This window comes from Jaculus jaculus, chromosome 13, assembly GCF_020740685.1.
Source record: "Jaculus jaculus isolate mJacJac1 chromosome 13, mJacJac1.mat.Y.cur, whole genome shotgun sequence".
NCBI classification, from domain to species: Eukaryota; Metazoa; Chordata; class Mammalia; order Rodentia; family Dipodidae; genus Jaculus; species Jaculus jaculus.
The window spans coordinates 70144145-70161797 of NC_059114.1; the positions used below are offsets into that span (position 1 = coordinate 70144145).

Here is a 17653-nt window from a genome sequence, read left to right on the forward strand (position 1 = left end):
AAAAGAACACAAGTAAATATGTTACTTTGAAAGAAACTCCAAAAGGCTGTGAGTGTTATGTCATGTCTGTAGACGGGAGCATGACAAAGGCAATGGGAATGTTAAGTGTTCCATGTTAAAACAGTGACCAAAACTAGTCATAACAGAATGAAGTCCAGCTAAGGGTTCTTGAATGTAGCTAAACAGATCCACTACCACAGCTAACAGTGGAAAAAATTTCAAGTGACACCTATTAAAGAACAGTTAGTGACTAAACAGTTTTTCATCAAATAAACTAGTTTCTTTTCCCCTTCTCTTAATTAAACATAGATCTTTAAAAAAAAAAAAATCTTCCTTTACTTAACAGCCTTAACTGGAAATTGCTTAGAAGAAAATTAAGCAATTTCTTGCCTCTCACAATATGCTGTACTTTACATAGAAACATTATATATTCATGACTAATATTGGTTTTATAGACACACACACACAGAGAGAGAGAGAGAGAGAAAGAGAGAGAAAACAGATACACACATATATGTAGATGATAAACAGGTAGATGTACTGATCTCTATTCACTTATCCACATACTCATGGCTGCCTTAATGATAACAGTCACAGTATAGTTCATTCTGTAGTACCATCTTTCATCACAGTATAAAGTGATGCTCTATGACACACACAATGACAGGCTAACAGAGCTAGTTTCTATGAAGAGATGAAGCACAGAGAGGAATATACTGTGTTCTACCATCCAAAACTTCTTAACCAGAGTCCATTAGCAGTGTTTGCAGAATCAAAACTGAAATTTATTGTGTGTTCATTTTGCTTGGGAGTGTGTTCATAGCTTTAATATGGGAAACTTGTCAATTCCACCACTGCAGCACCAAATGAACTCCAGACAGCTGACAGGCAAATCTATGTTCTAGTGAAGCTATTAACTATAAAAAGAGGATGGAGGAAAAAAGAAAAGAGGATTGAGGCTAGATTTGGCCTACAGGTTACCCTTCAACAACCTTGTAATCCATCACACTCAGCCATTTTCCTTCCATAAATTAAATACTCTAAGGTCCAAGCCCTTCAAAGTTCTGAGCAATACTATTATCTACTTAAAGTCATCAAAGATAAATTCACTCTTTGACCTGTTCAACTCCAGTGACGTAAAATTTTGAAGCATCCTTAACAATGGCTAATTCTGCCATTGCCAAAAATGGTTCTTCTTCTGATACAATGAACTCTCGATATTTATTGATTTAACATGTATTTCTTATAAAATATGTTCTAGGCTCTAGCTATTCCATTTACTGTCCATGTACTTATCTAGCTTCTACTTTCTTAATTTTTAGTTTTTCTCTTTTTATTTGAAATTTATTTGAAAGAGAGGCAGAGAGAGAGAAAATGGGTGAGTCAGGACTGCCAGCCACTGCAAATGAACTCCAGACTCATGAGCCACCTTGTACATCTGGCTTACATGGGTCCTGGAGAATTGAACCTGGGTCCTTTGGCTTTGCAGGAAAACAACTGCTAAGCCATCTCTCTAACCTTTTTTTTTTTTGGTTTTTTTGAGGTATGTCTCATTCTGGCCCAGGCTGACCTAGAATTCACTATGTAGTCTCAGGGTGGCCTCAAACTCACAGAGATCCTCCTACCTCTGCCTCCCGAGTGCTGGGATTAAAGGCATCACCACCATGCCCAGCTTTCTTTCCCCCAAATTATTTATTTATTTGTTTGTTTGCAAGCAGAGAGACAGAGACAGAGACAGAGACAATGCATGTGCCAGGGCCTCCAGCCACTGAGAATGGACTCCTAATGGTGGGCCACTTTGTGCATTTGGCTTTATGTGGGTACTGGTGAATTGAACTTGGGTCATTAGGCTCTGAAGGCAAGCGCCTTAACCACTTAGCCATCTCTCCAGCTCCTTAACTTTTTTTTTAAAAAAAAATTGTTTATTTTTTATTTATTTATCTGAGAGCAACAGACAGAGAGAGAAAGAGGCAGATAGAGAGTGACTGAGAGAGAATGAACGCGCCAGGGCCTCCAGCCACTGTAAACGAACTCCAGACGCGTATGCCCCCTTGTGTATCTGGCTGACGTGAGTCCTGGAGAATCAAGCCTCGAACCGGGGTCCTTAGGCTTCACAGGCAAGCGCTTAACCGCTAAGCCATCTCTCCAGCCCAACCTTAACTTTTTTTCTATGTTCAATATCCTAAACTTTGACCATTCTCTTAACATAATCCAGAATATCCTTTTGTTATAGGTATAATAAAGAACTTTTATTCTAGAATGACTTTCCCCTACCCCTCAATCATTATATGCCACTCAAACTCCCAAAGTCCTAAATAAGACTCAAGACTATCATATGGGGGGAATATCAAATAAAGGAACTAAAATGAGGGGAAAAGGTAGGGAAGGAAAAAGGGAATGTGGGGGAATGTGCTCCAAGTACATTATATACTTTTATGACTATGTCCTTATGAAGCATAGTACTATGCACAATGAAAATACATCAATTCAAAATCACATGAATCTACAGAATGATCATCTCTACCAATTCACATTCCACAGCCCTGAGCACTCCCAATTATCCTAGCATGTTTTTTCTCACAACCATTAACAGCTACTCTAAGTCTATATACTCCTACTGAAGGCCCATCCCCAGTATCTTCCTACACAGAACTAGGTACTGACTGGCAGTAAACAGATAGCAGCACTTTCCATTTCCATTCTGAGGACCTCACAGTGTATCATCATATGAATCCATTCTTATCCTTTCCATTCTCAGTGCAAAACATAATGTATCTGTTCTTAGGCTTGAACACAATCCCTACCACCCTCTTAAGGACGTGCATGATAACCTAACATGTTTGGCTTTTACAAAACTGTACTGTACACTTTTTTAGTTTTTTATTGAGTTAGGGTCTCGTTCTAGCCCAGGCTGACCTTGAAGTCACAGCAATCCTTCTAACTACCTCCCAAATGCTGGATTAAAAAGGTGTACCACCATGCCTGGCGGAGAGAGAATGACAATGAATATGAATATGAATATAAGAATGGGCCTTTAGCCACTGCAAACAAACTTTACATGCTTTAACCATCTTTCCAGCCCTAAAACTGTACTAGTTTTCTATTGATGTATAACAAATACCAGAAACTTTAAGGGCAACCAACACCCTTAATATATTACCTTTTACTTCAAAATGTGTGTAGATTCTTTGCCCAGCATGTCTAAGGCTGAAATAAGGATTGAACTCTTTCTTGGAGCTTCCTAGCTTGCTCAAACTTTAGTAGAATATAGAAGCTCCTTGTGGTTTCCTTGCTGCCTACCAGTTGGTAGACCAGGCTGACCTGGAATTCACTTATGTAGTCTCAGGGTAGCCTATAAATTTGTGTGCCACAATGCCAGACTTAAGCTTTCGAGTTTGGAAAACATTCTGGCTGGCCTCAGAAACACGATTCCCACCCTGTCAGTCCCTCATGTAGCCAGGATTATGGTCGTGAGACACCACACCTGGCTGTAGGGATCAATTTTGTGTTCACCTGCTTAGGCTGAATAAACTCAACATAATTTAACTTTCCTACATCCCTGTTATAACTTAGTCATAGAAGTAACTATCCTTTAGTACTCAGAGTTCATATCCATTACTCAAGGAAAAATGAAAGGACTCTCAAGAGCTACTCAGAATGCTCCTACAGAGAGACTGCTCAGTGGTTAAAGATGCATGCTTGCAACTCCTGCCTGTCCAAGTCCAGTTCCCCAGTGCCCATGTAAAGCCAAATGCACAAAGCAGCACATGCATTTGGAGTTTGATTGTATTAGAAAGAGAACCTGGCATACCCATTCTCATTTATTCATATTCTTTAGTTCCTGCACCCTCTCTCCACCAACCTTAATAATTTTTGTTTTATTTTGTTTTTTGTTTCTTGAAGTAGGGTCTCACTCTGGCCCAGGCTGACCTATTTATTTTATATATATATATACACACACATATATATAAAACAAGGATTAGGAAAGTTAAATTATGTTGAGTTTATTCAGCCTAAGCAGGTGAGCACAAAATTGATCCCTACAGCCAGGTGTGATAGTCTCAGGGTGGCCTTGAACTCACAGCAATCCTCCTACCTCTGCCTCTCGAATGATAGGATTCCAGGATTAAAGGCATACACCACCACGCCCAGCTCATAGAAAAGAAAAGTTGGGGCTGGGGAAATGGCTTAGTGGTTAAGGCATTTGTCTGCAAAGCCTAAGGACCCTAGTTCGACTGCTCAGGACCCATGCAAGCCAGATGCACAAGGGGGCACATGCTTCTGGAGTTCATTTACAGTGGCTAAAGGCCCTGACACACCCATTCTCTCTTTCTCTCTGCCTCTTCCCCCCCTTAAGCAAAGAAAGAAAGAGAGGGGGAGGGAGGGAGGAAGGAAGGAGCCACCATTTCCGCCTTCAAAATAAATAAATTAATTAAATTAAATAAATATTCAGCCAGGTTGCAAACGCCTTTAATCCCAGTACTTGGAAGGTAGAGGTAGGAGGATTGTTGTGAGTTCAAAGCCAGCCTGAGACTACATACTAAATTCCAGGCCAGCCTGAGCTAGAGCAAGACTCTACCTCAAAAAAAAAAAAAAATTAACCTTTTTTATTTGTTATTTGTTTTGGTTTTTTTAAATACATTTTTATTTATTTATTTGTTTGAGAGAGTCAGAAGCAGAGAGAGAGTTACAGACAGAGAGAATGGACGCACCAGGGCCTTTAGCCACTGCAAACAAACTCCAGATGCATGTGCCACTTTGTACATCTGGCTTACATGGGTCTAAGAGAATTGAACCTGAGTCCTTTGGCTTGCAGGCAAATGCCTTAACCACTAAGTCATCCCTCCATCCCTCAAAAAAAAATTTTTTTAAGATTTTCCCTACAATAAAAGCTATAGGTGCTGGGCATGGTGACACATGCCTTTAATCCCAGCACTCAAGAGGCAGAGGTAGGAGGATCACCATAAGTTTGAGGCCACCCTGAGACTCCATAGTGAATTTCAGGTCAGTTTGAGCTAGAGTGAGACCCTACCTCAAAAAAACAAAAAGAAAGAAAGGAAGGAAGGGAGGGAGGGAGGGAGGGAGGGAGGGAGGGGGAGGAAGGGAGAGGGAAGGAGGGAGGGAGAGGGAGGGAGGGAGGGAGGGAGGAAAGGAGGAAGAAAATGAGTATGTCTAATACTATGATTTTGATTTCTAAATACAATTCCTTATTAAAAGTAGCCATGATGTCTTCCAGATAAAAAGTGGTCATGGGGCTGGAGAGATGGTTTAACAGTTAAAGTACTTGCCTGCAAAGTCTAAGTAAGCACCCACTGTTCAACTTTCCAGGTCCCACATAAGCCAGCGCAAGGTGGTGCAAATGCACAAGGTTGCACATGCACCCTAGGTGGCACACGCATCTGGAATTCGACTATAGTAGTTGGAGGCCCTGGAACATCAATTCATATCCTCTGTCTCTCTTGCTCTCATACAAACACACACACACACACACACACACACACACGCACACACCCTCACATTAAAAAGAGGGGGGCTGGAGGGATGGCTTAGTGGTTAAGGCATGTGCCTGCAAAGCCAAAGGACCCAGGTTCGATTCCCCAGGACCCACATTATCCAGATGCACAAGGGGGCGCACAAGTCTGGTGTTTGTTTGCAGTGGCTGGAGGCCCTGGCATGCCCATTCTCTCCCCCTGCCCCACTCTTTCTCTGTCAAATAAATAAATGAATAAAATTAAAAATTTTTTTAAAACAAGGCCAGTATGTTGCATTTGCCTCAAAAAAAATTAAAGTGGGGCTGAAGAGATGGCTTAGCAGTTAAGGAGTATGACTGTGAAGCCTAAGGACTCAGGTTCTATTCTCCAGGCCCCACGTAAACCAGATGCACATGGTGGTGCATGTGTCTGGAGCTTCTCTCTCTCTCTCTCTCTCTCTCTCTCTCTCTCTCTCTCTCTTTCTTCTTCTGTCTCAAATAAATATAAAATATTTTTTAAAAATTTAAGTGGCCACAGTCTTCATGACCTCCCAGTAATACCTACCTACATAAAACCTGCATAATAAGAAGGAAAATAGAAGAGAGTTCAACTGTAAAGAATGAAGGAGGGAATTCAAGAGGGGGAAAGGGCAGGGTACTAGGAGATTATGATTATGTATACTGTCTACATGCATAGGGGTTGTTAATAAAAAGCTTTTTTAAGTAGCTATGGGAACACTAGAGAAACAGGTACTATCAGCACAGGAGAAATGCAAAATAAATCAGGAATATTCGGTTACATTAGAATTTAAGAAAATAGGGCTAGAGAGATTGTTCAGCGATTAAGGCACATACTTACAAAGCTTAACAGCATGGGTTCAATTTCCCAGTATGCCTGTAAAGTCAGATGCACAAAGTGGCACATGTATCTGAAATTCAGCTGCAGTGGCTAGAGGCCCTGGTTTTCCCATTCTCATATATATATTTATTCATTCATTCTCATTCTCTCTCTCAACTCGCAAATAAATGAGTAGAATTATTTTTAAAAAGAATTTAAGGGCTAGAGAGATGGCTTAGTAGTTAAGGCATGTGCCTGCAGTCAAAGAACCCAGGTTCAATTCCCTAGGACCCAGATTCATAAAGTGGCACATGTGTCTCGAGCTTGTTTGCAGTGGCCAAAGGCCCTGGCATGCCCAGGCTCTATCTGACTCTCTCTCTCTTCTCTATCTTTCTCTCTATCCTAAATAAATAAATAAAAGAATTTATGAAAGTATTTACTTTCCCAAGAATGATAAAAATCCCCAGAATTCGGTGGTAAGGAGTTTCTGATAACAAAGCTCTTTTGTTTTAGAAAGATAGTTATATTAATGGTTACAGCCACTGGTTAGGGCTGGAGCTAGAGCTCACTGATAGAGCACTCTCCTGGCATGTGTGATGCCCTGATTCAATCCGCGGCACCACCACAAGGAAAAATAGAGGGGATGGAGAGATGGCTCTTTAGTGAAAAGCACTTGCTTACAAAGCCTGACAGCCCAGGATTCAAGTCCCCTGTACCCATGTAAAGCCAGTAGTGCATGCATCTGGAGTTTATTTGCAGTGGCTGAAGGCCCTGGTATGCCTATCTAACTTTCCCTCTGCCTCTTTCTCTCTCTGTCTCTCTCAAATAAGTAAAAAATATTTTTAAAAGAATCAGTTAAAGCTGTTTAAGGAAATAAAAAATATACCTAGAATTCCACTATTTCAGTAAATATTAAATATTTTACTTCTTAAGAAAAATAATTTACCAGTAAAAAAAATGACTAATATATTTCTTCTTCAAATAATAAAAGCATTTTTTTTGGAATGACTAGACATCAGAATGACTACATATATTATTTTAAAATAAATACAGCTTTTAAAAATATTTTTTCTGAAGTTTCCTATAACTGTTTAAATTTCCACAATTGAAGTCCAAATATGCAAAAATCTCCCCCTAAGAGCTTCAAACAGTTTAGGGTCCCCTGAACCCACTTTCTTCACTTTAGTCATATAATTAAGAAGCAAGTGGCACAGAATTGCTTTTATGTTGAAAGGGTTTAAAGGTAATGCTGGAAGAGTACAACGGGATGAATTCATAAAAGAAAAATTAACGATGAGATTATAAGGCTATTACCGTAAGTATTCACTTATTAAAACCTACTAAAGAGCCTCTGAACTCAGCTTCATAAAAAGCTGACTAGCTATGGAGTTATGATTTATTGGATTGTACTGGCTTGACAGTCACACTCTCTAGGCTCTAGGCCAATGAATCCCATATGAAGCTCGAGCACAGTCGGTGTGTGCTGAAGAACTGACAGTAACAGAGGAGAGTCGCCCTTAACTGGAAATCATGTACCAAAATTCTAGTTCGTAATAGAAGAATTCTACTTACTACACAACTGCAGTTTTTAAAAGAAATGCTTTTAAACGGTTAGAAAATTCTAAATTGATTCTTCTTAACTTCTGCTTTCCTAAACCCCTAAACTTGAAGTAATGTCACTTTTTCCCAGATAAAAAGCCAGTATTCCTCAAAAACAAAGCAGCAGGAGCTGATTTTCATTGTTTTTAAGAAAGAGCGTCTCTATAGTGCCATCCTCCTGCTGAGTGCCAGGCTTACAGGCACTACCACATATCCAAATTTTCAAAAGACATTTTGTGGGAACACCAACACATAAGACAGACAAAACTGAAACTTCTCTGGCAAAAGCACATCCCTCATCCCCTGTGTGGAACTCTGTCTGCCAGACATGACATGGCTACTGATCTCTTGAAGCCAGAGCAGCTCTGGCTATTCCCAAATGACCCTCACAAGACTGGCTACAATTCACACTGGTGCTCACACAATCATGAGGGGTAGATCCACACACTGATATGGTGGGACTGCATACTTATGCAAACCCTTTTGCCTTCTATTCAAAAAGAAACTGCATGCACTGGAGAGATAGATGGTGTAACAGTTAAGGCACTTGCCTGTGAAGCCTAAGGACCCAGGTTGGATTCCCCAGGACCCACGTAAGCTGGATACACAAGGTGACACATGCATTTGGAGTTCATTTGCAGTGACAGGCCCATTCTCTCTCTCTCTCTCTCTCTCCCTCTCTCTGTCTCTCTCTCTCTCTATCTATCTATACACACACACATACATACATACATACATACATACATAAAGATATATAGATATATATAGATATAGTAGATGATATAGATATATAGAGATAAAGATATATCTTCCTCTCTCTCTCTCAATTTTTTTAAGTTTAAAATTTTTTTAATTAAAAAAAAGAACTTCATGTTATAACCCCCAAAGATGGACTTGGGGAGTCACTGAACTTCTCTGTTCTTCTTTCCAATGTGGCCACATTGAGTAAATCTCCTTGAGGACAGGACTCATGAGGTTACCAGCAGGTCACAAGGCAATGCCAGCTGCATGACACACCACCCTCCCTAAGGATCTAGGAGAGCTGAGCAGTTGCTGGGCCACCAATAACGTTCCCATGCTCCTGTATGTAACCCCAATGAAACTTACTGGTTAATCAAATTAGACCATGTCTTAGAGGGAGAGAGAGAAGAGAAAGTGTAATAATGTAACAACTTCTGGTTTATTTATATTTGATGCATATTTTACCATCATGCATACATTTGATATATTAGATCACTTTCAGTAACACTATAAGTTACTGATTTCTCTAGGAATCATAAGAAACTTAAGTATTTTTTTCAAGTGTCCTACAAAATCTGCTACTTTCAAATAGTATTATTTGCATCACCAAAACCCATCATTCAAGACAAAGATTATGATTAAGATATCAGTAAGACTTTACAGACCAAAAAATCAATTAATTATATTTTCTTTTGGGAAGTAGAGAAAGTAAAATAAGTGACTTAAAATGAAAATTGATATACGTGATAAGGTGAGTTATAGAATATAGTTATACTGTAAAATAATATATATACATATATATGCTAATATTTTACTTTCTTGCATTCCTACCTAATCTTTTGCTTAGGCTGTCTATCATAAACACAATTTTTAAAAATTATTTTATTTTTATTTATTTGAGAGAGAGAGAGAATGGGCATGCCAAGGCCTCCAGCCACTGCAAACGAACTCCAGATGCTTGCACCCCCTTGTGCATCTGGCCTACGTGGGTCCTGGGGAGTCGAACCTGGCTCCTTTGATTTGCAGGCAAGCGCCTTAACCACCAAGCCATCTCTTCAGCCCCAAACACAAATTTTTTAAATGATCACATTGGAGTTTTTAAAGCTTTCATTCCTACACACCAGTTTCAAGTTTTGGATTCCAAAACTGTCAAAAAAAAAAAAAAAAACAGAGATATTTGACTTTAAGATAGAGAAAGTGATCTGAAGCACTGTCTGCTGCAGTTCTTTGTTAACCTAGAAACATCTTTGGTAGAATCAACTAGGCAGGAATTTAAAAGAGAGGACAATAGAAATTCTAGTAGGATATACTTTAAAAAAACATACTGATCTGCAGGGCATGGTGGAACACGCCTTTAATCCCAGCACTCGGGAGGCAGAAGTAGAAGGATGCCGTGAGTTTGAGGCCACCCTGAGACTACATAGTGAATTCCAGGTCAGCCTAGGCTAGAGTGAGACTCTACCTCGAAAAATCAAAAAAAAAAAAAAAAAAAAAAAAAAAAAAGAATATATTACAATCACAAATTCATATGCACCAAATTTTATAAAGCAAAATCTACTAGACAATAAACCAGAAACAAATCCCAATACAATAATAGTAGGAGACTTTAACATCCTGCTTCATCAGTAGACAGATAATCAACACAGAAAACTAACAGAACTAGACAACATCATAGATCAAATGGACTTATCAGATATCTACAGAACATTCTATCCTAACTCATACACATTCTTCTCAGCAGCTCATAGAACCCTCTCTAAAATACATCATATGCTAAAGCATAATACATGTCTCCACAAATTCAGGAAAGTTGCCATAACTCCTTGCATTATATCTGACCATAATGCAGTAGCTAGAAATAACAAGAGAAATAACAAACAAACAAACAAAATACACCAATCATGGGTGCTATTAACTTGCTATTAAACAAAGAAGGGGTCATTGATAGATCAAAAAGAAAATCCACAAATTTCTACAAACGAATGATAACAAAAGTACAACATACCAAAACTTATGGGATACTTCTTAAAAAGGAAGTTTATAAGCACTAAAAGCCTACATTAAAAGTCAGAGAGAGCTCAAGGTAATGACTTAACCATCACCACAAAGGCAGTGGGATAACAAGAACAGTCCAAATCCAAAAGCAAGAGACAAACTGGGCATGCTAGTACGCACCTTTAATCCCAGCAGCACCCAGGAGGCAGAGAGGGAGGAGGATTGCCATGAGTTCAGGGTCACTCTGAGATGACATAGCAAATTCCAGGTCAGTCTAAGCTAGAGTGAGACCCTACTTTGAGGAAAAAAAAGGGGGGGGTGCTGGAAAGATGGCTTAGCAGTTAAGTGCTTGCCTGTGAAGCTTAAGAACCCCGGTTGAAGGCTCGATTCCCCAGGTCCCACATAAGCCAGATGCACAAGGGGGCACATGCATCTGGAGGCTGGAGGCCCTGGCACACCCATTCTCTATCTTTCTTCCTCTTTCTCTCACTGTCTGTCACTCTCAAATAAATAAATAAAAATAAACAAAAAAAAAAGTAAGAGACAAAAAGAAACAATAAAAACCACAGCACAAATCAATGAATTGGAAATTAAGAAAACAAAAATGATAAAAACAAAAAGCTGGTTCTCTGGAAGAAAAAAAAAAAAAGCAAGATTGATAAACCCCTGACTAAATTGATCAAAAAGAAAAAAAAAACTCAAATCAACAATAGAAAACAGAAATGTTATAACAGATAACAATGGAACTGGGATCATCATCATGACATATTTCAAAACCTATACTTCACAAAACTAGAAAATATGGAAGAAATGGTTCAATTCCTTTACTCATACACCTACCAAAACTAAACTCAGAAGAAATTAATTACCTGAATAAAGTAGTAACATCAAGCCATGAGTGGTGGCGCACACATTTAATCCCAGCACTCGGGAGGCAGAGGTAGGAGGATCGCCAAGAGTTCAAGACCACCTGAGACTACACAGTGAATTCCAGGTCATCCTGAGCTAGAGTGAGACCCTACCTCAAAAAAAATAAATAAATAAAAACTGGGGAGTGGGCTGGAGAGATGGCTTAATGGTTAAGGCATATACTGCAAAGCCAAAGGATCCCAGTTTGATTCTCCAGAAACCACATAAACCAGATGCACAAGGGAGAACATGCATCTGGAGTTCATTTGCAGTGGCTGGAGGCCTTGGCATGCCCATTCTCTCTCTCTTTCTCTGCCTCATGCTCTGTATCAAATAATAAATAAATAAAATATTTTTAAAAACTGTAACATCAAACAAGACTGAAAATGTAACTGAAAGCCCCCAAACAAATAAAAGTCCAAGCCCAGAGGGTTTCACTACCAACCCTCACTAAAGAACTGAAACCGTTATTTTTCAATTTATTTCACATAACTGAAAAAAAAGGAGGGAATTCTCCTGGATTCCTTCTGTTAATACCTAAACCACAAAGAGACCCAACAAGAAAGAAACTTATAGACCATGATATCCCTAATGAACTTAGATGCAAAAATTCTCAATAAAATTCTTGCAATCCAAATACAAGTGCACATCAAAAATGCCACCCACCTCCATCAAGTAGCTTTCATCTCAGGTATACAGGGATGGTTCAACATATGGAAATTAACTGACTTAAAGTCAGGAATCACATGATCATTGCAACTGATGCAGACAAGGCCTTCAATAAAATACAGCATCCCTTACTAATTAGAACACTAGACAGAATAGGGATGGAGGGTCCATATCTCAAAATAATAAGAACCGTATATTGCTTCTCAGCCTTTTGGCTAATATCAAATATAATACCTGTTCTTATCAGCTTAATAAGAGCCAATAAATGTTTGCTGACTAGGTATAATAACACACAGTTGTAATTCAATACTCAGCAGGCAGGACAGGGTGATGTACATCTGTAATCCCAGCACTTTAGAATATAGAGGCAGGAGGAAAAGGAGTCCCAAGGATAGTTCCAACTACATGAAACCTTGACTCCAAAACAAGAAGAAAAGGAGGAGGGCTGGAGAGATGGCTCAGTGGTTAAGCGTTTGCCTATGAAGCCTAAGGATCCCAGTTCAACGCTCGATTCCCCAGGACCCATGTATGCCAAATGCACAAGAGGGAGCACGTGTCTGAGGTCATTTGCAGAGGCTAGAGGCCCTGGTGTGTCCATTCTCTCACTCTCTCTCTTTCTCTGCCTCTTTCTCTCACTGTCACTCTCAAAAAATAAATAAACAAATAAATAAATAAATAATTTTAAAGTATAAACTTATATTTTTAAAAAAGAAGAAAAGGAAGAGGAGTAGAAGGAAAGAAAGGGGAAAAAGAAAGAAAATGAGAACAAAAACTATGTGCTCAGGCTGAGCGTGGTGGCACACACCTTTAATCCCAACACTTGGGAGCCAGAGGTAGGAGGATCACTGTGAGTTCGAGACCACCCTCAGACTACATAGTGAATTCCAGGTCAGCCTGGGCTAGAACAAGACCCTACCTCAAAAAAAAAAAAAAAAAAAAAAAAAGTGCTAGTACTGAATTGAATTCATTTCAATATTCTGTTATTCTGTTCAGGGCTGAAGTTAAAAGACACTTGCTTTACAATGCAGTCTTCCAGACACAAAATGGCCTGGATATCCACGACCTTGCAATGCCTGGTACTACCTACAAAGGACCTGCATAATAGGAGGAAAAAGATGATGACATCAAAATAAAAGAGAAACTAACTGAGAGGGTGGGGGTATGATGGAGAGCAGATTTGTGAAGGGGAGAGAGAGGAAGGAGTTATCAAGGTTTATTGTCTATAATAATGGAAGTTGTCAATTAGGGAAAAAAAAAGGCACTTGCTTACAAAGGCTGACAGCCTGGTTCAACTTCCCAATATACAAGTAAAACTATACGCACAAAGTGGTACATCTGGTTGAAGTCTGCAGAGGCAAGAGGCCTGGTACATCCACACTCTTTCTTTCTACCTAATAGAGATATTTTTAAAATAAATAAATAATTATTCTGTTCAGTGCTTACCTTGGTATTGGCCATATCCACAATATACTGGTCTCCCTTTATACATTCCATGACTTCAAAACCATCTCTGTCTATCACCTTGGCCTGTGAGCTTCCAGATACAACAAGAATCATGTCTCCTGTGTTACTGTATTGTAATGACTTGATTTGATGACTATACAAAAGAAAAAAAAAATGCCTAGTGAGACACAGAGCATAATGTTTATATACTTGCTACATTAAGTATGACTAGAAAAAGAAATGTTACACAGCTATAAATACTGATGATTCTGGGGACAGGGGAGATGGATTAGCAGTTAAGGCACTTGTCTACAAAGCTAAGCAACCCAAGTTCGATCTCCTGTACCCACATAAAACCAAATGCACTAAGTGGCGCATGTATCTGAAGTCTCTTTGCAGTGTCTAGAGGTTCTGGTGAACCCATTCCCTACCTATCTGCCTCTTTCTCTCTCTGACTCTCTCTCAAAATAAATCAATAAAATATATTTTTTAAATGATGATTCTGGGCTGGGGAGATGGCTCAGTGGTTAAGGCACTTGCCTACAAAGCCAAAGGACCCAGGTTTAATTCCTCAGTACTCACATAAAGCCAAATGCACAAGGTGGTGCATGCATCTGGAATTCCTTTCCAGTGCCTAGAGGCCCTGGTACACATATTCATTCTCTAAATAAATATATAAATAAAATTTTTAAAATTGGTAATTCATTAAAATCATAAACATCAACCTCAAATGGGCCTTCAACTGTTAGGCTTGTTAACTTTCCTTTCTCATTTTCTAATAGTAATGTACTAAAATTTACAACCCTCAACCCAACCAACTCTCCCTCTCAAGTATTGAATCTTTTGGCTTTTTTCCCCAGAAGAAACAGAGTAACTTACTGCAACCATTAGCTTTATAAATTTAGCCATACCTAAACTCTTCTCTTTCTCCTCTTCTCAATGATAAAAATCAAAATCTTCCTGTCCAAGGATCCTGGACCCCATTCTTCCTTTTCTACTGACTACTCCCTCTATCTTCATCTTCAAGGTTGGGGCATTTGAACAAGTTTTTCAACCATCCTTTTGGATTTGAGGCAAGCCCAACAAACTGTCCCCCTTTTTATGTGAGAGAGAGAGAACTGGTGTGCCAGGGCCTCCAGCCACTATACTTGAACTCCAGATGTGTGCGCCACATTGCGCACACGCGCAGCCTTGAGTGCTTGCATCACCTTGTGCGTCTAGCTTACGTGAGATCTGGAGAGTTGAACATGAGTCCTTAGGCTTTGCAGGCAAGAGCCATAACTGCTAAGCCCTCTCTCCAGCCCTCAGCCATCCTTTTCATCACACTAGCACTAGTAAACTTTCTACCCTCACCACTACACTCAAAGTGATCTTCATATGCATCTGCCATGACTTCTCTGTGATGAACCTCCCAGTATCTAGGGTTTTGCCTATTAATTGTCAACAGTGGAACCCTCATAAATTTCTCTAAGTTGCAGAGAACTATACAACACAATATTGTAACATATTAAAGTAGACCACAAACAATGATTCTGAAGAAAGGGAGGGAGGGAGGGAGGGAGGGAGGGAGGATCACCGTGAGTTTGAGGCCACCCTGAGACTACATAGTGAGTTTCAGGTTAGCCTGGGCTAGAGTGAGACCCTACTGTGAAAAATAATAATAATGATGATGATGATAATAATAATAATACGAATTGGGCTGGAGAGATGGTTTAGCAGTTAATGGAATTTTATTGCAAAGCCTGACCGCCAATTCCCCAATACCTACATTTAAAAAAGAAGAAGAAATGTTTAAAAGGGCTGGAGAGATGACTCAGTCGTGAAGGCGTGCTTGCAGACCCTGATAGCCTGTGTTCAATTCCCCAGGTCAGATGTACAAAGTGGCATATGTGTCTGGAATTTATTTGCAGCGGCACCATGCCCATTCTCTCTCCCTCCCTCTCTCTTTCCCTTTCTTTCTCTCTCTCTTTCTCCTTATAAATATTTTTAAAGGAAAATATAAAAATTTTTAAATAAATAAATGTATGAATATTTGTCTATTTTCATATCATACTTAAAAATCAATTTCAGGAGCCTAGCACTCAGGAAGCAGAGGTAGAAAGATCACCATGAGTTTGAGGCCACCCTGAAACTACATAGATAATTCCAGGTCAGCCTGGACCAGAGTGAGACCCTACCTCGAAAAACCAAAGGAAAAAGAAAATCAATTTCAGGGACTGGAGGGATTTCTTAGTGGTTAAAGTGTTTGCCTATAAAACCAAAGGACCTTGATTCGATTCCTCTGGACCCACGTAAGCCAGATGCACAAGGAGGCATATGCGTCTAGAGTTCATTTGCAGTGGCTGGAGGCCTTGGTGCGCCCATTCTCTCCCTCCCTCTCTCTGCATCTTTCTCTCTCTCTCAAATAAATAAATAAACATAAAGTGTTAAAAATTCAATTTCAGGTTGTATATACACTAATTGTTTTTTATTTAAGGTAAAATAATGAAACATGAAAGATAGCATAGCTAAAAATGTTACAGAAATGTTTTTCTCAAATAGTGTACAAAATCTCTAAACATAGAAAAGTTTTACTTTACCAAAATTAGAAAGTTTTATTCCTCAAGGCATGCACCATCGGGCTTGGTAGCACGCCTTTAATCCCAGCACTTGGGAGGCTGAGGTAGGAGGATCGCTGGGAGTTCGAGGCCACCCTGAGACTACATAGTGAATTCCAACTCAGCCTGAGCTAGAGTGAGACCCTACCTAGAAAAACCAAACAAAAAAAGAAAAAAGGCATGTGCCACCACACCCAACTCAAAAGACATTCATTTTTAATACAGTGAAAAAGGAAAGAAAAAAAAAAAGATAATGAAAAAGCAAGCTACAAGCTAGGAGTAAAAATAAGTCTCAAGCAGGGTGTGATGGCACATGCCTATAATCCCAGCACTCTGGATGCTGAGGTAAGAGAACAGCTGTGAGCTTGAAGCGAGCCTTGAGATTGCATAGTGAATTCCAGGTCAGCATGGGCTCGAGAGAGACCCTACCTCAAAAAAAAAACCAATAAATAAATTGATAGATAGATTTAAAAAATAAAATAAATTTAAAAGGTAAAAATATCCCATAATCTCAGGGAGATTTTTAGCATAGAACTGAAAGTTTTTCCCAGAAATTACTTTGCTTGGGTGTTTTTGGCTCTTTAAGTGACTATAATTTCATGTAGGAGAGGTCTCAGCCTCAGAGCTATGATATCCATATATTCTTCACACTCTGTTCCCTTCTGTGATGGTACATTATTATAACTGCTCAGTGGTTAAGATATCTGAAGTCCATTTGTAGAGGCTGGAGACCCTGGCATGCCCATTTACTCCTCTCATTCTCTCTCCTGTCCTCTCTTCTCCCCCTCATCCTCCACCCTGCTAAGCATGGTGGTATATACTTTTAATCCCAACATTCAAGAGGTAGAGTTAGAAGGAAAGCTGTGAGTTAGTTCAAGGCCAGTCTGGAACTACAGGTGAATTCCACATCAGCCTGGGCTAAACTGAGACCCTACCTCAAAAAAAGAGCTTCATCTGTAACCAATTAAAGTGCACAGATCCACAATATATTTTTTAATATTTTGTGTATTTTTATTTATTTATTTGACAGTGACAGAGAGAGAAAGAGGTAGTTAGAGAGAGAGAGAGAGAATGGGCACGCCAGGGTCTCCAGCCACTGCAAATGAACTCCAGACGCATGCGCCCCCTTGTGCATCTGGCTAACGTGGGTCCTGGGGAACTGAGCCTCGAACCGGGGTCCTTAGGCTTCACAGGCAAGCGCTTAACCACTAAGCCATCTCTCCAGCCCCGCAATATATTTTTTAAAAAATAAAATCTTGGGCTGGGGAAATGGCTTAGTGGTTAAGGCGTTTGCCTGCGAAGCCTGAAGACCTGGGTTTGATTCCCCAGGACCCACATAAGCCAGATGCACAGGGGCACACACATCTGCAGTTTGTTTTCAGTGGCTGGAGG

The 17653-nt window shown here is 39.7% G+C and overlaps 1 protein-coding gene across 1 annotated transcript in view; it reads right to left on the minus strand.

Moving 5' to 3' along the window:
• The window catches only part of Wdr70 (WD repeat domain 70), a 266830-nt gene that overhangs the window by 171874 nt on the left and 77303 nt on the right, over positions 1 to 17653 (minus strand). Inside the window, exon 8 of the mRNA XM_045132810.1 lies at positions 13665 to 13818. Within this exon, the coding sequence (XP_044988745.1) occupies positions 13665 to 13818 (154 nt within the window). The remainder of the gene's footprint in view (positions 1 to 13664; positions 13819 to 17653) is intronic.